The 22,762-nt window shown below is 48.5% G+C and overlaps 1 protein-coding gene across 3 annotated transcripts in view; it reads left to right on the top strand.

Annotated features, from left to right (window-relative positions):
- Positions 1-395: 395 nt before the first annotated feature.
- The window catches only part of LOC311513594 (acid-sensing ion channel 2), a 1,297,158-nt gene continuing 1,274,791 nt past the window's right edge, over positions 396-22,762 (top strand). The window contains exon 1 of one of the 3 annotated variants that reach the window (XM_084615520.1): positions 396-1,151. In XM_084615520.1, coding sequence (XP_084471646.1) covers positions 588-1,151 — 564 coding nt within the window. In that variant the 5' untranslated portion in view covers positions 396-587. The remainder of the gene's footprint in view (positions 1,152-22,762) is intronic. The other 2 variants (XM_084615519.1, XM_084615517.1) reach the window with 2 other exon arrangements.

The following is a 22,762-nucleotide window of genomic DNA, read 5'->3' as shown; positions in this document are numbered from 1 at the left end:
AGGGCTGAGACTGGCAGCATCTGGAGCCTTGTCCAAAACAGGCCTGGGAGGATGCTCGAATCCAGCTGCTAGCAACATCGGAGCAGAAAAATCAAGCAATGGGAAAGCAGCGCCGCTCCGCCGTCCCTCAGCTCGGCAAAGCGGGCAGCCTTGTGCATCGGGCGCTGTTAGCCGGCTGCAAGCGGCCTCGCTGGCTTTCTGTTCTCTCTCCCTGTTCAGTGTGTGAGTGTGTGTGTGTAGGGGGAGGACTTTATTTCCATTGGCTAAGCTCTCGCTTCCCACCCACATCTCTTCCACATCACCTTGGTGTCTCCCTCAATAAAACCAGCCCTCCTTATCGCACCGAGGAAATCAAGAGCTAGAGTTTGAATGGATTTTATATAAATATTTACCCCTGCTAGGCTACTGCTGAGCTCCTAGGAGAAACTCCCAGCAACTGGCCTGATCCTCTCTTCTTCTCTCCTCTCCTGCTCCCCAGAGATAAGGGGTGAAGCCCACTGGAAGGTGGGGGTGGGGAGATACAGTTCTGTCTGACTAGAGAGGCACTGACCTGAAAAATAGTGCCAGGATTTTAACAAACTACCCCAATGGATCTTAAGGACAGCACCAGCGAGGGAAGCATGGGAAGCCTGGAGCCCTCCAGCATCCAGATGTTTGCCAACACTTCCTCCCTCCATGGGATTCGCCACATTTTTGTCTATGGGCCGGTGACGATAAGGCGGTTGCTGTGGACCATGGCCTTTGTGGGCTCGCTGGGTCTCCTCCTGGTGGAGAGCTCGGATCGGGTGGCTTTCTATTTCTCCTACCAGCACGTCACTAAAGTGGACGAGGTAGTGGCCAATAGCCTGGTTTTCCCTGCGGTCACCATCTGTAACCTCAATGAGTTCCGCTTCTCCAGACTCACCACCAATGACCTGTACCATGCTGGGGAGCTCCTGGCGCTGCTGGATGTGAACCTGCAGATTCCAGCGCCCCACCTGGCTGACCCAGCTGTCCTGGCCGCTCTCCAGGAAAAGGCCAACTTTCAGCAATACAAACCGAAAATTTTCAACATGCAGGAGTTCTTGGGGCGCGTGGGGCACGACCTGAAGGATATGCTACTGTATTGCAAGTTCAAAGGCCGGGAGTGCAGCCAGAAGGACTTCAAAACTGTGAGTATGGACAGAGCTTCGACTTCCTTTATCTTCTCTGGGCGTGCGGCCGGGCTTGGCGGTGGAGAATCCAGCAGGTGCTTAAGGTGATGTGATCTGGCCAAGGGTGAGTCAAGAGAGAACCGTCTCTGCTGGGTTCAGGTTTCTCTCGCGTGGTACTGGGAAAAAGGCAGGCAGCCTGTTGAGTTGAAGTTTGTTTGCCAGAGCCCTTTTGTACTGGTTGATCCTCCCTAGCAGGCTAGCAGTTCCCAGAGGCCACTTGCTGTTGGAGCTGTGATTTGGAGGGGCCCCTGCGACCCCCCAGCAGGCAGTCTGACCTGTCATGTTGCAGGGAGTGCGCTGTGGTGGCCGGCCGGTGCCTTGGGCTGGACAGATTCTCGTGCAAAAGGCAAGTGTGCTGCGCTGCAGAGTGGTCTGGGTGCAGTCGTTGGGGCAGCAGCCTCTGCCTGGGCTTTGTGGCTTTGATGGACCCGCGGTTTGCGGCATCATCATTCGAGGTGGATCCTGCTTTGTCGGCCTGCGATTCTGGCTCTTAAATCCTCGGCGCGGTTGCTAGTTTGCTGTGCAGTGTGGGTCCTTTCCTGCTACTGCGTTGGAGAGAGAGGTAAAAATGAATCCTCCAGACTCGGCTGGGTCCGTTCCCTCGGCCGGCTGAGGCGTGAGTCCGGGGAGAGTGAGAGAAGCAAATGGCTTAAGAGTATTTGATTACACCCCGACAGGGGCTGACACTTGCCTGTGGTGGTTCACGGATGGAAAGCAGCCGCTCTAGACACACACACGCGCGTGTAAGCGTGCATTCCTGCGGAAGGGAAAGCGGTGACCGTCCCGCTAGCAGAGGGGGCCAGGCTTGCACGGGGGATGCTGGCATGGGGAGGGGGGGTGGTGGTTTCCGAACAGTGCCTGTATCTTTTAACCATCTGGTTTGATTGCTGTCTCAGAGCTGAGCGCTAATCATTTCTTGCTGGGGTCTGTGCCGAGCTGTGACTTACACCGGCCCGCGTCTCTCCTTGCTGGGTGAAGCAGGTCTTTGGAGAGTTAAGTGAAGCAACGAGTGCTTTCAGCCATTTGGTTCTGCGGGACGTACGCTGTTTGCTCTTTTTGCTACCGGCGGTGCTGGGGGTACGTGGCGTGGTTACATGCGCACTGATTTCTAGGCTGTCATGAAGGACTACGCTGCCCGTTGATTTCATGGGCCTAGGGCCCCTGTCACCTCCACAAATGCAGCCTTTGGAAGCTTTTGTCTCCGCTACTTTTGTATCTTGCGACTCCAGCCGGCTTGTGCTGCTGGCACCTGGCCGCGCTGGGGAATGTTTTCCTGGAACACCCGAGTGGGGAAGGTTGTATTTTATGGAGCAGTTGTTGGCAGTTTCCAGCTTAGGAGCCCCCACCCCCTTCAGAACCAGCTACCTGGTTATGAGCAGGAATCGAGGCTTGTAGGCCATTAAACACAGCGGGGATTGTTCAGAGGAGAGGAAGGTGTACAGAGGTGCATTAGGACAGGACAGGCACTAAACCCTGTGCTGTTGCCCGGGAGCAGGCCAGTGTGTGTATGTCAGAATGGGGAAGGCAGATGGGGAGGGGGGGGGGCATGGATGGGTGGGAAAGAGAAGCCCACAGGAGAGTTCAAGCAATAAAAGTATCATTCAAGTCAGACACTGGCCTGAGCCGAAAGCGATCCCTGAGCGAAGTCCTTGGTCTCTGGGAGTGCTTGTAATCTAGATCCCAACAGTGCAAATGGTTCTTCCCTGTAGAATAGGCCTCCCCAAACCAGATGCAGACTCACTATTATGCAGCAAGTGTCTATTAGCCTAGAGTGAACAAGTCCCAAACACTTATAGGGTAACATTTTCAAAGCGCCTCAGTGACTTAGGAACCTAATTCCCATTTTCAAAACCAAGGCATGTAGGATCCTGAATGGAGGCCAATGGGACTTAGGCTCCTAAATAATTTGATCCCAGAGTCACAAAGGTATGTAGGTGCCTAACTCCCCATAGAAACCTAAATATCCTTGAGGATCTGGCCCTTAGTAACTTTTGGTGATTTTACCCGACACTTAAAATCCAGGGGTCGTCACTCTGGAATGATGCACTGTGTTTCTATGATTGACTTTCCATGAACACAGTGATTTCAAAAGGACGCAGACCATCCATGGGCTGCTTCAGAACACTTAGTCTGCCAAAGGAGGTTAGCCCCAGCAAGGACCAGCCAGGGCCTTTGCAGGGTAAAGTGTCATCCTTCTAAAGAAATACTACAGTATGGCCCCGATGGGAGCTCTGCCATAGGATGTAGTCATTTGGACCCTTCCTGAAGAATACTCTAGTTCTTTTAAGATAAGGTTATCTTTGGTGTGTCGTGTAAGGTGAAAACCTCTGCTCAAAAGCAACGGCCTGAATAATGTGCTCCCCTGACCCCTTTCGCCTACGATTCCCCACACCCCAAACTAGAAGCTGAAGGCTGGTGATTCATAATCTGTGCCTTTGACCATCAGGATTCATTTTGTGACCTGTTCAAGCTACTGCTCCTTTGCCCTGTGCGCCATGTGGTTTCCTGGCATTGCTACTAGAGTGGCGCCAGATGGAAAAAGAGGTGCCATGGTTTTAAAGGCTGGTTTATAAATCACCACTGTACATCCCCCATCTCCTCTAGGGCAGTTTTCCTTTCGCTACTGATTGTCCTGTGGATACGTGGTGCGGTTATATTAGCACTGGTTCCTAGGTGCTCATAATGGGCAAGGCTCCATTATTTGGTTTCACCTCTAGGGGATACTTCGATGTAAAGTGCAGGGCTCTGTCCTGATCAGATGCACCACCCTGGAAACTCTTGCTTGCTTCTCGTTCGCTTGACCAAATTGCGCATTTCCCAGTCCAGAGGGCAAAGAAACAGGAACCCATTAGCCAGAGGGGGGGGTCTGCACTGAAGTGCCGCTCTGGGTGTGGGTTTGCACAGCTTCTGCTCCCACAAGTGAACATAATGCAGTGTGACAGCCTCATATGTCATCTCAGCTCTGTGGAGGAAGGCAGGCAAGGGGAATGCATAGCCATGGTGCATGGAGTAGGTGGCTTCGCTCCATTCTGCTGTTCTCCCCCTTCCCTTCCCATGCTCATGCTCTGTTATTTATTTAACAGGATTCCAGCTGTGTTTTCTGTACACTCTGTGCTTCCTTCCTCCCGAGATACTGCCAATGCCTCCCAGCCAATGGTTAATCATATTCTGGGCAGCTTGCGGTAGTGAATTCCTAGGCTTTTCTGTAAAAATGCATCCAAGTAGTTTCCCAAGGACTTAGCATCCTTCTCCAGGCTGATTCTGGAACCGGTGCGCAAAAGCAGATAACACTGTGAAAAACGGGAATCCCAGTGGTCAGTGAAGCATTGAATATTAGGCAATAGGTGAATATTTTTAGCAGCAGATGAAGGGGTGACTGTGGGGCACACCAATATCCCAAGCAGAGTGTTTGGGGCAGAGGAATACAAGGGCATCCCATTGGGAAGAAGCCCAAATAAATTTGTTAGTCTCTAAGGTGCCATAAGGACTCCTCGTTGTTTTTGCTGCTACAGACTAACACGGCTTCCCCTTGGAAACCTCCTCCTCAAAACTGCTGCTCCTGCAAGGCCCCAATTTAAGCATGAACGGGGGCTGCCTCCTATTGGCATTTTTCTGGGGTGTGCGTGTGTGAAATAATCTTGCAGCAATGCCACATTGCAGCCTCGGAACATTTCTGCCTTCGTGTCACGCTGAGCCCAGCTGTGGTGAGCTTGCAGCCTGGCCCCTCTGCGTGTAATGAGCAGCCTCAGCAGGTCGCTGCATTCAGGGTGGCATGGAGGCTTCACTGAAGCTTCCCCATTGGGCCTGCGGGCCTGGCGGCTATTCCCTTAGTGCACGGCAGGAGATCAGGGTCCTGAGCCAGACTCCAGCATCGGTGCTGCGGCTCTCCAGAAATGGGCAGGGAGAGAACCTCAAGAAACCCCAGAAGCCACAAACTGCAACAAGCTCTTGGTTGTGTTGGCAGGAACCATCAGAGCACCGTGTGCCCAGAAATGTTTGGTACCCAGGCATCGGGCAGCCTGAGGGGGTGTGTTTGTGGAGTGTGCCAAGTGCATTGGGCACCGTAGGGTAAAAAAGCATGGGTATGTCTGAGACATGGTCTCATGCGCACCCCTTAAGCTGCTGAGACCCCTATGTGCGCCGCTCTCGTACCAGGTAGGGTAGCTATGGTGCAGTGCTCTCAGAAATGCAGGATCAGGGCCCCATGCACCCACCACCCTGCTTGGTGCTCTATCGCTTTGCTTCTCTAATGGTAGGACCAAGCTCCGTGATGGTTTCATGGGAGGATGCCTAATAGCTGGGAAGGTGAGGAAGGAGGGGATCAACTACAGAAATAATTCAAGCACTGGGAGAGTGGACAGACTGAGTCAGTGGCAGAGGGCAGACCAGGAAGGGGCAGTGCTGGAGAGGAGAGATGGCACAGAGGAGACAGGAGAGCAGAGGGCAGGGCTGGAAAATAGGGAGGGGTGGGCCCACTCCACCCTATGTGTGCAATAATAGCAAGTGGGGTGCGTGTATGTCCGTAAAGAGAGCCGTGTCAAATGCATCCTAGCAGCCATCAGCTCGCCCAGCTCCACTGAGCACAATGGGCGTGTCAGGCAGCAGATCCCATCTGCTCAGGTGCAAATACAGAGGACCCAAGCACAGGAGAGGAGGTGGGGTATTATCAGTGTTGTCTTGTATCCTAAGAGAGAGAATAGCCTCTACCAGCAGACAGAGAACTGGGGTTTTCAGGAAATTATAACCACACATGGATTGAAATGCATGAAGAAATGTGATTCTATCTAACATCATCTGCTAATTGAGAACTGTTTTATACATACTGTTGTATGGGTCCATTTATGTCAGTGGTAACATTAAGACTCCATGTGTGTATTTGTCTTTATTGTTGTATGTGTATTTATTTTCAGTACAAATGATCATCAATAGATAGTCTCCTCACAATGGATACTGCCTCATGTAAATATTTCCATTAGGGGAAAAATCTACCTACTTACCTACCTACCTAATCTCCAAATGTTCCTTTCTCACTCTCTAACACACCCATAACTGGAGTACTAAGTTGCTAAAATAGCCTTTTTTCACTCTGATTACCCTATTCTAAGCTTTTTTATGCTCATTCTTCATCCACTTTTGGAGAATCACTTTTGGATGTTGGTTATTTGAGCTGGTTAAATATATAAAAAAAATCTGGATAAATTATTAATCAAAAATTGGTAATATTTGCTCAATAATCTGTTTGAGGTGTTGTCCTAAGGAGCTAGCAATCCTCATTAGTAAGGGAAATCCGACATGAAAAAGAGTGCTTCTTGCACTGACAAGACTTGATCTCAGACAGATCCTCTAGGACCTACCATTGGTGCTCGCTGATGGCATTCTTCTTTAGCTCAAGTGGGAAAGATCCATGCTTTTGGAGCTGTAGTCCCAGAGTTCTAGTCCTGGTTCCCCATTGCAGAAAATGGACTCATCACAGGAGATGCAGCCACATAGGCTGAGTGGCACATATTTAAATGCAGACATTTGTTAATAGGACAGCATTGCATGAGCCTTGCCCTCATGCACGATAAGCACAAAGGGTTTGCATGCCACTGCACTTGCTGGGAGCATTGCCCTGCTCCCTTGCTGCGGGACTTCGGGTTGCTTGGAACTAGGCTGTGTCCAGTACAATGGTGCCTCTTTGAGTGCAGCTACCTGATGGGATGACAGGGCTCAGGAGAAGGGGGAGAAGGAGAGAGAGAGGTATTTAGAAATAGTAGGAGGGAGGCGGGAGACACACGTGCGTAAAACTAGGTGAAGGGACCTTGCTAGCTACTCTTCTCTGTATTCATAATGGTGGGATTTACTTGTACAGCGTCATGGGTGATGCCTCCAGGACAATGTGCAGAGATGCCTCTAGGACAATCAGCAGCATCAGGGCAATTTGGTTCTGTGTCTGAACTGGACTCCTCCTTGAGCACTGATTTGCTGTTTCGTAAGTGGGACACATCGAGGGTCAGAGAGACACACAGACGTGGGTGCCCTGTGAGGAAACATCTCCTCCTGTCTGCTCAAGCACACAGGTCTCTGTGAACACATCAGCCCAGGGCTCTGCTCTCTCACCTGCCTCCCCGCTGAATACAAAGCCCCATTCAAGCTCTCTGTCCTGATAGTCAAACTCTTCATGAGACTGGCCCTGGCTACCTGAGAGATCATCTCTCCCTCCATGATCATGACCCCCTACTGGTCTACCCTCTACACTGGAGCTGGAAGCTGATTCAGGGAGCACACTGAAAACAGAAGTGTAGCCGCGAGCAGTGGGAGGGGCTAGCTGTCCTATATCTGATCCTGACCAAGACCCTAGCAATGTACCTGGGGCAGCAAGCCTCTCCCCACCGCTCCTGGCTACACTTCTACTGTTAGCACCCCCACTAGGTCAGAGAAATGTGAGCTACAAGTTACACCTCCAGTGCCGGTGAAGACCTGCCCTTTGGTGCCTCGGGTCTCCAGCTGTACAATGGGCTAACAGCAATCCCCTTCCACATGGGGCTGTGAGGGAGGAGACACTGAAGGCTGTGAGATGCTGGGGTAATGAGAGACCATATGCCTGTCATGGAGAGACGTGTTCTGACAGTATAGAGAGAGGAGACCGAATGTGTGTAAAAGGGACCTCAGAGGAGGCAAAGAATCTCTGCCTGTGTGACAGAGCCAGCTGGGGGCTCGGAGTCTCCGCCTCTCCTTGCCAGAGGCCTTGACGTACTTTTGCAAACCCAATCTGTTCAGCTAGAGGGACAGAAATGCTGAGCTGTGCATTTGGAGTGACTCCCTTCACCAAAGATATTCGTGCCACCATAAAGCGAAAGCTCTGTGGCTCCTGAGTCGGTCTGGCCCGTCCAAGGAATGACCACCAAAAATGGGCTCTGAGCCGGAGGGAGACGCAAATTCCCCAAAGAGCGGGGTAAAGAATGGTCTGAGCGGGGAGGATGTTGACAGCCAAGGGGATGCGGCTGGTTTAAGATGGGTGAGGAAATGAAAATCAAGGTTAGGATTGCTGGAGCAGTAGCAAAGGCAAGTACCTGGTTGTAATCACTGTAAAGGACAATTTGTGCTGCATCTGCTAGTGCTAGAGAGGAACGGTGCTGAGGTCCCTAGTCTTGGACTTGTCAGACCCGTGTTCAAATCTCTGCTGAGCCACAGGCTTCCTCTGCGAGCTTCAGCAAATTGCTTGATCCTTCTGAGCTAGGTATTTAGGTGCTTGCAGACTGAGATGGACACCGAGTGTGACTTATGAAAGCTTTTGAAAATCCCATGAGACACCAGTTTGCACCCGTAGGTGCCTAAATACCTTTAGCAACCCGGCCTGCTGGGCTTCAGTGCCCCATCTGTGACATGGGGACACTTGCACTGCCCTGCCTCACACGGGAGTTGAGAGGACAATCGCATTCATGCCTGTGAGGAGCTTAGGTGGGGACCTAGACGCTTGACCAGTGGCTCTCCACCTTAGCAGAAACTGTACCCCTTTCAGGAGGCTGCTTTGTCTTGCATACCCCCAAGTTTCACCTCACTTAAAAAACTGCTTGCTTTCATAATCAGACATCAAAACACAAAAGTGTCCCAGTGCACGATGACTGGAAACCTGCTGACTTTCTCCTTTTTACCATATTATAACATAAATAGATGGGAATATGAATGTTGTACTTACATTTCAGTGTGGTGCTTGAACCTGGTTTTCACTTGTGAGTCTGTCTAAAGCCTGAGCCCCACTGCCCAGAGCTGAAGCATGTCATTTAGCTTTGTGGGCCCCTCTGTGGCATGGGGCCCCAGGCAGTTGCCCTGCTTGCCACCCGCTAACGCCAGCCCTGCACTTGCGACGCCCCTAAACCCATCCTGCCAGCCCCTTGGGGGCTGCAGCCCCCAGGTTGAGAAAGACTGGTCTAGACGAGTTGATGTACCCCTGGAAGACTGCTGCATACCCAGGGGTACATGTACCACTGGCTGAGAACCACTAAGCTGGAGGGCAGGGTCAGGAATGACTCTGAGCCAGGGCTTCCTATTGCTTCCCTAGCCTTGCTCAGCTCACTCTAGCTGACTAAGACGTGTCTCCTCACGGGCCTCCCTGACACACAGCCTGGACTCAGCTCTCATGGAAGAGTTGCTTGGCTCCAGGGGAGCAGCAGAGTCAGTGAGAGAGGCACTGGAACCCAGCCATGCTCTTCCCACAGCGAAGGGGGATCCTAGTGGTGCATGGTGCGGCTCATTGTGGCCTTTCTCCTGCTGTGGGGAAAAGGACTGGGGCCCGAGTGACAATTTGGTTTCTTTGATTTCTTGCGCTACTGTGAAACTGCACATGCTGCTGTGCCTCTTGTTCTCCTGGCAGCCTGGGAACCAACCTGGGACTTGCAAGAGACTCAGGGTGTGATGTCAGGAAAAGGCTAGGAACAAAGGGGAGAGGAAAGTCGGTGCAACCGCTCCCCATGCATTGCCCCCACTCTGCAGCAATCCCCTCCGTGGAGACATCCTGCCAGGGAACAGAAGTGTCTGGAGGCTGTTTGATTAGCAAAACCTCCAAGTGCAATTATTGCATGTTTGGAAAGAGTGACAACATGACAGAGACTGTGAAATTGTCCTTTGCCTTTGCGTTTGAAAACACTCCCAGGCAGGAACTCGCTGCTGCTGGCTCAGTTTGAATGATCTCTGTTGCACACAAATCCATTGAGTAGAAGCCCAAATTCACTAGGCAATGGACATGTTTAGAGATAGACCTCTGGTCTCGCCCAACCTAGAACTCACTGGCAAACCGGGGGTTCTAGGTTTTGAAAGGAGCTTGGAATATTGGAGGGTGGAGCTCCATTTGGCTGTCGCTAAGCGTACATTCTGGAGTATGGAATGCCATCATTTCTTATTTGATTTAGCTGCAGAGGCAGGACAGACTTTCAGACGTGGTTTCTTATTGTTTGCTGAGCTCAGGATTCAGCCTTGCTGGAAATGCAGCTTATTTTTAACTAAATTTCCTTTAGAAAACACCCCAACAATTTAAATGAAAGAGAGGAAAAAATGGCTCGTGTGACTCAAAAAAGGGTTTGTGACACCCCAGGTTTAATAAAACCTAAGAACATAAAAGCTGCCAAACTGGGTCACACCAAGGGCCCAGCTAGCCCCGTATTCTGTCTCTGACAGTGGCCAATGCCAGATCTTCAGAAGGAATGTACTGAACAGGGCAGTTGGAGTGATCCCCACCTCGTTTCCGGCAGTCAGAGATTTAGGTTCACCCCGAGCATGGGGTTGAATCCCTGATCGTCAATGGCTATCCTCCAGGAACTTATCTTGCTCCTTTTTGAACCCAATTATAGTTTTGGCCATCACGACATCCCACGGCAATGGATTCCACAGGTTAATTTGGGGAGAAAAGTACTTCCGCTTGTTTGTATTATACTTGCTGCCAATTAATTTCATTGGGTGATCCTTGGATTTTGAGTTGTGGGAAAGGATAAATAACACTTTTTCTATTCACTTTTTCTCACCATTTTTATAGACCTCCAACATACCCCCTTTAGTCATCTCTTTTCTACGCTGAACCGCCTTAATCCGGTTAGTCTCTCCTCATCTGGTAGCCGTTCCGTCCCCTGGATCTTCTTTGTTGCCCTTTTCTGAATCTTTTCTAGTTCTACCATATTATTTTCGAGATGGGGCAGCCAGAAGTGGACACAGTATTCAAGGTGTGGGCTCACCATGGATTTATATAGTGGCAGTATGGTATTGTCTGTCTTATTTGCTATCCTATTCCGAATGATTCCTAACATTTGTTTAGCCTTTTTGATCGCTGCACCACACTGAGCTGGGGTTTTCAGAGAACTATCCATGGTGACCCCAAGATCTCTTTCTTGAATAGTAACAGCTAATTTTGACCCCATAATTATATATGTGTAGTTGGGATTATTTTTTCTAATGTGCATTACTTTGCACTTATCAAGGTTGAATTTCATCTGCCATTTTTTTGCTCATTTACCCCATGTTATAGGATCCCTTTGTAAATTTTTGCACTGAAATTTGGACTTAACTATCTTGAATAATTTTGTATTATCCGCAAACTTTTCCACTTCACTGTTCACTTTCTTTTCCAGATCATTTATGAATACGTTGAACAGCACTAGTCTCAGTACCAATCCTTGGGGGACCCCGCTGTTTACCTCCCTCCACTGTGAAAACTGACTGTTTATTCCTATTCTTTGTTTCCTGTCTTTTAACCGGTTACGGATCCATGAGAGGACCTTCTCTCTTATCCCATGACTGCTTAATTTTCCTTAAGAGCCTCGATCCGCTGGCAGTGCCCCTACTTATACATCTCAAAGTGCCATTTGCCTTCTTGGCAACAAGGGCACACTGTTGACTCATATCCAGCTTCTCGTCCACTGTAACCCCTAGGTCCTTTTCTGAAGAACTGCTGCCAAGCCATTCGGTCCCCAGTCTGTTGCGGTGCATGGGATTCTTCCATCTCTCTGCACTTGTCCTTGTTGAACCTCATCAGATTTCTTTTGGCCCAAACCTCTAATTTGTCTAGGTCCCTCTGTATCTTATCCCTACCCTCCAGCATATCTACCTCTCCTCCCAGTTTAGTGTCACCTGCAAACTTGCTGAGGGTGCAATCCACGCCATCCTCCAGATCATTAATGAAGATATTGAACAAAACCGGCCCGAGGACCAACCCTTGGGACACTCCGAATGATACTGGCTGCCAACTAGACATGGAGCCATTGATCACTACCTGTTAAGCCCGACAATCTAGCCAGCTTTCTAGCCACCTTATAGTCCATTCATCCAGCCCATACTTCTTTAACTTGCTGGCAAGAATACTGTGGGAGACCGTGTCAAAAGCTTTTCTAAAGTCAAGGAATAACATGTCCACTGCTTTCCCCTCATCCACATAGCCAGTTATCTCGTCATAGAAGGCAATTAGATTAGTCTAATTATACCCAGTTTTAATTGTTACATAGGCGTATGGACTAACTTTAGGTACAGAAATCATACATGCATACAAATTGGATAATCACATTCAGTAAATCAGAACCTTTCCAATGATACCTTACAAGTAGGGTGATCACATGTCCCGTTTTTAAAGGGACAGTACCATTTTGGGGGACTTTTTCTTATATAGATGCTTATTACACCCCACCCTCTTTCCCGTTTTTTCACAGTTTCTATCTGGTCATCCTACTTAAAAGACCCATCTCATTTAAAGTATATCTCAGTTATGTCGTACCCATATTATAAGCATATTTTCATAAAGAATATGGAGCGTAGCATCACAATGATTCTCTTGCTCTTCCACAGACTCCCTGTATGACTTTCAGTAAGTCATTTAGTTTCTCTGTGCCTCAGTTTCCCACCTGTAAAATAGGGGTAATGGCACTGCCTTGTCTCACAGGGGTGCTATGAGGACGAACACTTTAAAAGATTGCAAAGTCCTCAGATACTACAGTAATGGAAGCCATACCTTAAATAGATGGTTCATTGTCACATCTGTATCCAGGCCAGTGTACCAACCGCAACCAGTTGGAAATGCTAGCTACATTCAGTTTGCCAGCTCACAGGAAGCTGGATATGCCTGCTGTACCCAGAATGGCTGGCTCAGTGTGCCCATGATGCAGTCTGCTATGCTGATGACATGACGTTCACTGTGTCAGAGGTGTTCTGTCTCAAATCTGGGCAGTTCAGTGTGTCAACTATAGCCATGTGGGAGCCCTTAGCTGAGTTCCAGTTCAGTATGCTAGGTAGACCCGTGTGTTGAGCCCTATGCCTAGGTGTGGCAGATTTATACAAACTGTTTCTTCCTTCAAGGTGAAAGAAAGGGTGGGTGTGATTTTCTCTAAATACTGTCCACCGCCCTATGCTGTGCTGCACGGGCACCTCTCTCTGTCACTTTCTCCTGCACTTGTTGCCCCATGCATGCACCAGGGCCCCCCAGGACTGTCCCTAGATGAGAAGATGGTTTTCTGGTCCCACCAAAAATGTCCAGATATCAACACATTTTCTCGCCTGACTGGGGATGAAAAAGCTTGAAAATCTCAACAACTCTTGTGACCTGAAAAAAAATCTTTAGATAAATAAATGAATCCGTTTGGGTCAATTGCAACATTTCATTTGAATAATTTCCAAATGCTTCATTTTGAATCTTTCCTTTTTTCTTTTTCTTTTTTAAAATAAAACCTTCTTTTTTGGTCTAAATTTACCAAAATTTCAAAGCAAGATGTCGTTTCAACTCGAAACCCCCAAACTTTTCATTTTAAAAAAAATGTCAAAATGGGACGTTTGGACAATTTCTAAACTTTTTTTCCCAATCGCTTCTGGAGTTAGAAGATTTGGTGAAGTTGACCCTGTTTCATGAACAGTTCTGGTTTTTGACAAATTTCACTTTTGCAGAGGGGGGCAAAAAACTAGTTTGTGAAAAACTTCCTGATCAGCTCTTCACATGACACGGGGGAAGATACACACAGAGTGATGTCTCGGCTAACTTATATCCCCCTGCCCAGAAAAGTCAATGTCACTGGGAGCTCAGATCCTGATCAACAGTGCTCAATAAATCCTCACTGTCACCCATGGGTGGCCAACCTGGGGCTCCGGAGCCACGTGCGGCTCTTCCGAAGTTACTGTGCGGCTCCTTGTCTAGGCACCGACTCCGGGGCTGGAGTTACAGGAGCCAACTTTCCTGTGTCCCAGGGGGTGCTCACTGCTCCACCCCTGGGTCTGCCATAGGCCCTGCCCCCACTCCACCCCTTCCCACCCCCTGCCCTGAGCCTGCCGTGCCCTCATTCTCCCCCCCCCCCCCCCGAGCCTCCTGCATGCCACAAAACAGCTGATCAGCAGGGCTACCAGTGGGCAGGAGGCGCTGGGAGCAGGATAGGGGTGCTGATGGGGGGCTGCTGACGTATCACTGTGGCTCTTTGGCAACGTCCATTGGTAAATTCTGGCTCCTTCTCAGGCTCAGGTTGGCCACCCCTGCTGTAGCCAATCCCTCATGCAATGTATAGCAGCTCTCATGGCTCATAAATCCAGCAGGCTGCATCGCAGAGGGCTGCCTTGTAAAAATGATCTTAACTTGAAAACAAAAAATTACCCCGTTCTCCTTCAGTGGCTATAAATGGCCTTCCCTGGCCAGGAATGTCCCCACCATGGAGGAACCCAATAAAAATACATCTGTGGGAAGTTGTTTATTGACCATAAACGTTGTTTTGTTTCCAAGAGAATTGAGTGGTAATGAGAATTTAAATATTCATCTAGGGAGATCTGAGCTGAGTGGCAGCTACCGCTATGGGTTATAAAGCTCAGCAGTTGTTTTAAGATTGGCATTTGATTGCCAGTGGGTTCTAAAAAACCACGCGTTGCCTTTTAAGAGACAGAAATGAAGCCGATAAGCCAAGTCTGAATAGAGCCCAGCTAGACGATAGGGAGTGTGTCCCACATTCTGCCCCCTGTAGGATCTCAGCCCAGGAGATCACAGCACCAGAGAGAGGAAGAGGTGATGCCACGTGGCAGTGAAAAGAGACTGAGAAGCATTTAACGATACAGACAGAGAGCCGATGGGTGAAACCAATGGGAGTTAGATGCCCACATACCTTTGTGAATCCCACCAGCGTGTCTAGCACTCCTCAAGAAGTGATTGCCCTCCTCCTTCTCGTGACCATTTTCATCCAGAAAAATTCAGTTTTTCACTGAAAAGCTGGAAATTTTCGACCGGTTGTCATGTCAATGTTCATTTTGCCAAAAAAAGTAATTTGCTGTTGAAAAAAAAGTTTCGACTCACGCTAGGTGCTTCACAGGGAGCGTATGTTGCATTCCGAGGGTTTGACTATAAAGGTGTGTCCGCTCTGCAGCTGGGAGTGTGCTTCCCAGCGCAGGTGGCTGAATCCCTAGCTCAAGGACCGCCATCACCCTATAAATAACAGTGTGGCCACGGCTGCACGGGAGGTGGCTTGGGCTAGCCACCCAAGTAGCAACCCACACGAACCCTCCGTATGTATTCAGGTGGCTAGCCCAAGAAGCTGTGGCCACACTGCTATTTTTAGCACACTAGCCCAAGCAGCGTTAGTGCTGGCACGTGTCTGTCTACTTGTGCTGGACCTGGGGACCATGCTCCCACCTGCCTTGTAGACACACCCTGCTGGCATCTCTGCTGCTGTGAAGCACACACAGAGGTGGATGAAAGAAGGTTTAGGTAACTTCAAGTTGGGCTCCCATAGATTTACCTCTGAATCAGGCTTGAGTCCTCAGTGCAGTGCTGTCGGAATTCCACAAATGGCCTTCAACCATCACATCGTTTTAAGATACAAACAAGGTTTCCCATTTGCCTGCAACCACCAGACAAACTGGTGTAGAACTTGGCATTTCCTTCTCTCTTCATCACATTGGTTCCCAACACCTGAGCTTTACATGGAGAGAAAATTCAAAATGAGAAAATCCAAGGAAAGCTCAGTCCAAGCAGACAGGTTCTGCCCAGTTCCCCCACAAAACCTGATCTCAAAAGCAGACCCCATGTTCACTAGGCCCTGTCCATGCTGGGCCTGCTTGAAAATGGGCCTCTTGGCTTGTCATTCAATCTCGGGTTTGATCGGATCTCACTTCCAAGTACAGCTGGTCGGAAACCAGAATTTTCATTATGCAGGAAATTCTGACATTTTGAAATTTGTGTTGGTTTTGAATTGGAAGGAAAAGTCGAAATTCTGAAAATTGTCATGGAAAATTCCAAAAAATATTTGATCAGCAACATCAACATTTTTCATTTTGATAAAGTCAAAACATTAAAATAGGATGTAAAATCCAATATTTAAATTCATATAAAAGTTGTGATGAAATTAAACAAACCAAGAAAGTTTAAAAGAAACCATTTCAGCATTACTTCAACAAAATGTTTTGATGTAATCAAAACGAAATGAGGAAGCCAGAAGGATTTGTTTTGACTCTTTTTCATTGACAGTTTTGTCAAATTCAACTGTTTCTGGGGGAAACATTTTGATTTATACAAAATTGCTTTTTCCGCCTGGAAACTGCTTCACTGAAAATTTTACAACCAACTAGGCTTCCAGTCTCTCTTAACACTGTGCCCTTATTTCCTGATACCACAGTTCATGATCCTCAACAGACTGACCTGGCATGTTGGTGGGCCCCTATTAGGCGTAATTCAGAATGTTTGGCTCATGTGAACGTTTCTGGGACGTGACTCCAGGCCAGTTCATGAGATCTGTTAAATCATCAAGGAAACTCTGTTTTGTGTTTTTAACCATGTATATCTTGGGTAGAGTAGCTTAGCAAGGCTTTGGATCCTCCAATCAGGAAACAGAAACAATACTATGTGACTTGGAAGCCTATTCCAAAATTTAACTTCCCTTATACTTAGAAAGCTTTTCCTAATGTCTAACCTAAATCTTCTTGCTGCTGATTAAGCCCATCAATTCTTGCCCTACCTTTGATCACATTTAATCATTTGATCACTGTCCTCTTTGTCACAGTCCTTAACTTGTTATCAGGCCCCCCCCCAGTCTTCTTTTCTCAATACTAAAAATGCCCAGTTTTTTTAGCCTTTCATCATACGTCAGGTTTTCTAAATCATTGATCATTTTTGTTGCTCTCCTGTGGACTCTCTCCAATTTGTCCCCATCTTTCCAGAAGTGTGGTGCCCAGAACTGGGCATGGTACTCCAGCTGAGGCCTTGCCAGTGCTGAGTAGAGCAGGACAGTTACCGCCCGTAGGTTACAGACGACTCTTCCGTTAATACACCCCAGAATATTGGCCTTTTTCACAGCTGCATCTCATTGTTGACTCATAGTCAGTTTGGGATCCACTTTAAACCCCAGCTCCTTTTCAGCAGTACAACCACCTCGCCAGTTATTTGCTGCGGTGTGGTTGTACATTTGATTTTTCCTTTCCAAGTGTAGCACTTTGCACTTGTCTTTACTGAATTGCATCTTGTTGATTTCGGACCATTCTCCAGCTGTCTCTTGGATGAAGCCCCTCTTTCAGCTGCTGTAAACTCTTGATAGCAACGCTTAGTCAAATGACTGGAAGTCACAAACACATAAAAATCACCACCTGCCTGTAGGTGGAAAAATAAAGACCCAAATTCATTGGCTTGCTCCCAGTGAAGCGTTAATGACCAGCACCAGAAAGTGCTGTGTAACCCTTCTGCCCGTCAGAGTTGGCAGCAACAAGGGCCGGGTTCAATATCTAGGGGTTCCATTCCAATAACACAATGCAAACCGGCTCGAGCCCCCACCCAGTGACCTGGGACCAATATATACCACCCCCGCTGGGCGCCTCCAAGAGGCAATACTTCCCCTCTCGCAAGCACATAGTCTGAGTGTAGCAAAAGTCTTTTAATAACAGAGAGAAACAATGTGGCATTATGTTGGGGAAACACCACCAACAGGATTCATAACACAACCCATGAGCAAAAACAACCCCACCCCAGGCAAATTGGGGCATGCCCTTTTCCCTTTGGTTCTTGAGTCCAGCAACCCCAAATCACCCAAAGTCCCAAAAGTCCAATGCCCCAAAAGTCTCTGTCCCTGGTCAGGGCAGCCCCAGAGTTCGAAAGTTTATCGGCGGAGCTTTACCTCCCAATCTGGGTGGAAATGGGACAGGGGTAAGAGGCACCTTACGTGATCTGAAGCTGACCGCCCCATAGCTCCATAGCGGCGCTCCGCTCCGCCAGCCGCCCCACGAACTCCTTCGCTCAGCTGCGCTCCGCTCCGCCAGCCGCCCCACGAACTCCTTCACTCAGCTGCGCTCCGCTCCGCCAGCCGCCCCACGAACTCCTTCACTCAGCTCCACGGCCCACAAGCAGCTCCTGCCATCCACACACTGCTCCGCGTCGAACTGCTTCACCAGCCGTCCCGCAAATTGCTCCACAATATATCTTCAGGCTCCCCCACTACTTAACACAACACTCAGTGATTTCAGCTCTTAGGTGAATTCAGCTTATAGTAGGGGAGCCCCAGTGCTGGTGCACTGTCAGCCCAAAGTGAGCTCAGCAGCCTATAACTAGACTTCTAATGAAATCAAAATTAGCTCTGATATTCCACAGTGGAGAGAGGAGGAAGTGCAATCAGCATGTAAGGCCCTCACCAAGGGGCCCATGCCACCAAGTATTAATACTTGTCCCCAGCCTCTCTCCATTCACACAGTTTTGGAACCCATGACCCTTGCCTAGCGAGTGCTACTTAGTTGATGGTGAATCCCTCCATCATAACAAAAGGCCACGTACAGTTCCAAGCACAGTTCCCATAATCAGGGTAATAGCAATTTATTCTTCCTGCCCCAATAACAGAGACACTGGGGATCCCACAGCAGCCAAAGTGACCATTTGGGCAGCTATGGTCTCATTCTAGGCGTGGTGGGTGTGCCTATGCAAATGAGATCGGCCCCTGAAGTTCTTTTCCACAACTTGCCACACCTCACCACCAGATGTCAGGGTGGAGCTCATCCTGACACTGCTTACAGCTGTAAGTGTAACCCTTTTGTATCTACATCCCCAAGGGGGTGTGCTGTCCTGCGGCCTTCCCCTGAAATCAATGGCATGTTGGGGTTCCTCCAGGATAGAAGATACCTTTCTTCCAAGGGCTCTTAGCACATCCAGCAGCTCTGCGTGGGTGCTCTACTTGAGTGCAGTGGCATATTTGGAAGTTGGGCAGCTCCATTATACTCAACGTTTTACAAAGTGGTGAGAGTGGTTACATTCAGAAGTCATCATTTGCCTATTATTTCAGCACAGCAGCATCTGAGATGCCTCAGTTTCCCTCAAAAGCAAAGGAAATAACCTTGGTGACTGTAAACCATGTGTGATAACTCTTATTTGGGATGACCACAATATGAGCAGTCAAACTGGTCAGATATTGTATATTTTTTCCAGGGAAAATATAGAGTTTTCAGTAAAAAATAAAAAAAACAAATATTTTGATTCTGAAATGCTGCTGCGCTGCCTCATGGGAGTTGTAGTTTGGGTTCTTAATGCTCCCAGTTACATGTATCATTTGGGCTCCCTGGTGGAACTACATCTCCCATGATGGACCACAATCTCCCCTCTTGGTGAGGAAAGGTGGGTTATTAGGGCAGCTGCATGGCTGTGGTGCATCATGGGCTACTTTAAAATATTCTGGGTTTCAGGTGCCCCTTTTTTTGATGAAAAATCAACATTTTCCATAGAAAGCAGACATGGATGGAGGCTAGTCACCCAGACAAGGTCATGCCCCTGCTCACTGCTCTCAGCCCCACCCGCCACCGTGGCCCCATTCCACCCCCACTCTGCCTCTTTCCCTGAGTCCCCCCCTCAACTTGTTTCTTTCCACTGCATCCCTCCACTGTGGCCCCGAGACCGGAAAAGCTCTATGCTCCCAGGGGTGTGGCAGGGGGAGATTTTTCTGGAGGCCCCAAATTGGTCAGGGGCCCTGGGAATGGGCCCTGTGGACCCATGCAGTAATCTGCCACTGCCCCTCCCCTGGGGGCGCAAGGTTTGGAGAGGCTTAGCCTCCCTCAGCCTCCATTACACACTACTCATGAAAGCAGACACTGTCTGCAAAAAATGTGGTTGTGTCAGAAACCCAATTTCCTGTGGAAAGACAGTTTGAACAGAAAATTTTCAAGCAGCCCTGGTGAGCCGTCCATGTGTGCTAAGGCTTGGATTCCGTCTCCTGAGTAGTGGAGATATTCTCTCTGTCAAACTGAAGCATTTGGCACCTCCACTCTGTTAATGTGGTTTGTTGACTGATATATTTTCCTCTTTCCATCCTGGTGCATCCCGTGGCCAATGTACCTTTTATAGATACTTCAGGAACATTTTAAGTGGCCATTAACTAATGCTAAATTATGATGGAGCATCTCCTGGAGTACATGTGACATTCACATGAATAACAAATGAATTCGCTCCTGTCAAGCCAACGATGATGGATTGCAATTGAATTAACAGTAGTGCAGTTTGCTACTCTAAATAACCTGGGAAGTATTCCCTGGATGGCGTGTGTAACTACAGGAACACAAACACTCTGATGGCAAAGGGATGCCGCCAACCCCAGGGTGGAACAGGGCAGCTGGCAGCTAGAAAGAAGAGTGTGGAGAAATCAAATACTGGGCCAACTGCTTAGTCCTAATCCAGTTGCATCCCACTGAAGCTGGTTGGACTTTGCCTGCGTAAGGACTTTAATTAGGTGCAGGATCGAGCATTTAGCCTCCTGGATTGCAGTCTTAGCAGGCAGGTCAAGAACCGTTCCCCTCTTATTGTTATAGTGACTCCCAGAGGCCCCCAAATGAGATCAGGGCCCTGTTAAGCAAAGTGCTGTATAGACACAAAGGGTAGGTCTACACTGCACACTAAGCCTGCTCTATACTTCAGGTTTGAGTCCAAGTCCCCCTTCCATCCACACACAAATCAGTCTGACTTGGGTCAGTAGGCACCCAGGTTCTAAGACCCTCCTAGGTGGGTGGGTCAGAGCCTGAGTCCCGCTGTGACTTGGGTCCAAGCCCTGTCATGGAATCACAGAAATGTAGGACCGGAAGGGACCTCAGCAGGACATCTAGTCCAGTCTTTTGCACCGAGGCAGGCTTAAGTATTATCTAGACCATTCCTGACGGGTGTTTATCCAGCCTGCTCTTAAAAATCTCCAGTGACGGGCCTTCCACAAACTCCTTAGGTAATTTGTTCCAGTGCTAAATTACCCTGACAGGAAGTTTTTCCTAATATCTAACCCAAATCTCCCTTGCTGCAATATCAGCTCATTACTTCTTGTCCTGTCCTCTGTGGATACGGAGAACAGTGTATCACCCTCCTCATTATAACAACCTATAACAAACAGTCTATTTGAAGACTGTTATCGTGTCCCCGTCCCCCGCCCCAGTCTTCCCTTCTCTAGAATGTCTGTTTGATCTCTCCTCCTGGATCATGTTTTCTAGACCTTTAATCATTTTTGTTGCTCTTCTCTGGACTTTCTCCAATGTGTCCAGAGCTTTCCCAAAGCGTGGTGCCCAGAACTGGACATAGTACTCCAGCTGAGGCCTTATCATGAGTTCTCAAAGATAAGTGCTAATGGCTCGGACACCTCTTGAGTCAGTGTCATAAATATAAAGGGAAGGCTAACCACCTTTAAATCCCTCCTGGCCAGAGGAAAAAACCCTTTCACCTGTAAAGGGTTAAGAAGCTAAAGATAACCTCGCTGGCACCTGACCAAAATGACCAATGAGGAGACAAGAGACTTTCAAAGCTGGAGTGGGGGAAAACAAAGGGTTCTCTCTGTTTTTTGGTTTTTTTTTTTTTTGCCTTTGCCAGGACCAGAGCAAGAATGCAGGTCAGAACTCCTGTAAAAGGTTAATAAGCAATCTAGCTAGATATGCGTTAGATTCTGTTTTGTTTAAATGGCTGATAAAATAAGCTTTGCTGAATGGAATGTATATTCTGGTTTTTGTGCCTTTTTGTAACTTAAGGTTTTGCCTAGAGGGATTCTCTATGTTTTGAATTTGATTACCCAGTAAGGTATTTACAATCCTGATTTTACAGAGGTGATTCTTTTACTTCAATTAAAATTCTTCTTTTAAGAACCTGATTGCTTTTTCCTTGTTCTTAAGATCCAAGGGTTTGGGTCTGTGCTCACCTATGCAAATTGATGAGGATTTTTATCAAGCCTTCCCCAGGAAAGGGGGTGTAGGGCTTGGGGGGATTTTGGGGGGAAAGACGTTTCCAAGTGGGCTCTTTCCCGGTTATATTTTGTTAGACGCTTGGTGGTGGCAGCAATAAAGTCCAGGGAGAAAAGGTAAAATAGTTTTTACCTTGGGAATGTTTTAACCTAAGCTGGTAAAAATAAGCTTAGGGGGCTTTTCATGCAGGTCCCCACATCTGTACCCTAGAGTTCAGAGTGGGGAAGGAACCTTGACAGTCAGTCTCTAAGGTTCTTAAGTCATTTTGCAGCGCGGACACCACTTAAGCCGCAGACCCGAGTGAAAAGGTCTGTGTAGTGCAGTATGGCCGTGCTAGCATGGCTGTGAGACCCGGCTCCAGCAATAGGAAGCCCAAGTTTACAATTCAGTGTGGACGGCTCAAGCGTGGGCTTGGAAACAGCGAAGTCCACAATCCTGGCTCGTAGAGACCCGAGCTTACAATGCAGTGTGTACATTTGCAGAGTGAGAGACAGTCTCTGCCCCCGTGCATTTACCATCTAAATAGGCCAGCCAGACAAAGGAAGAATTATTCTCCCTCATTAGAGGTGGGTGCCGAGGCCCAGAGAGAGAAATGTAACTGGCCCAAGGTCACACACAGAGTCTGTGGCAAGTCAGGGAGCTGAACTCACACCTCCCATGTTCCAGGCCAGCGCCTTAACTGGAAAACCAGACTCCCTCTTTCTCCATAATTGGTCCCTCCCACATCAAGGGCAGAGCTTGTCTAGGTGAGGAAATTGACCGAATAGCTATTGCAGATTAGTTCCCCTGTGGACACTCTTATTCCAGGATAGCTCTAGCGCTTTAGATTCAAACCTGACCATAATCCAGAATAACGTCCCCATGTAGAGATGCCCTGAGGGTCACAGGCCCACATGCTGCCTGCTTTCTGGGGAGACAGAAGA

This window comes from Lepidochelys olivacea, assembly GCF_965140295.1.
Source record: "Lepidochelys olivacea isolate rLepOli2 genome assembly, chromosome: 27".
In the NCBI taxonomy this organism is placed as follows: domain Eukaryota; kingdom Metazoa; phylum Chordata; order Testudines; family Cheloniidae; genus Lepidochelys; species Lepidochelys olivacea.
Note: the sequence above shows the minus strand (reverse complement) of the source record. Positions and strands in the feature narration are given on the sequence as shown.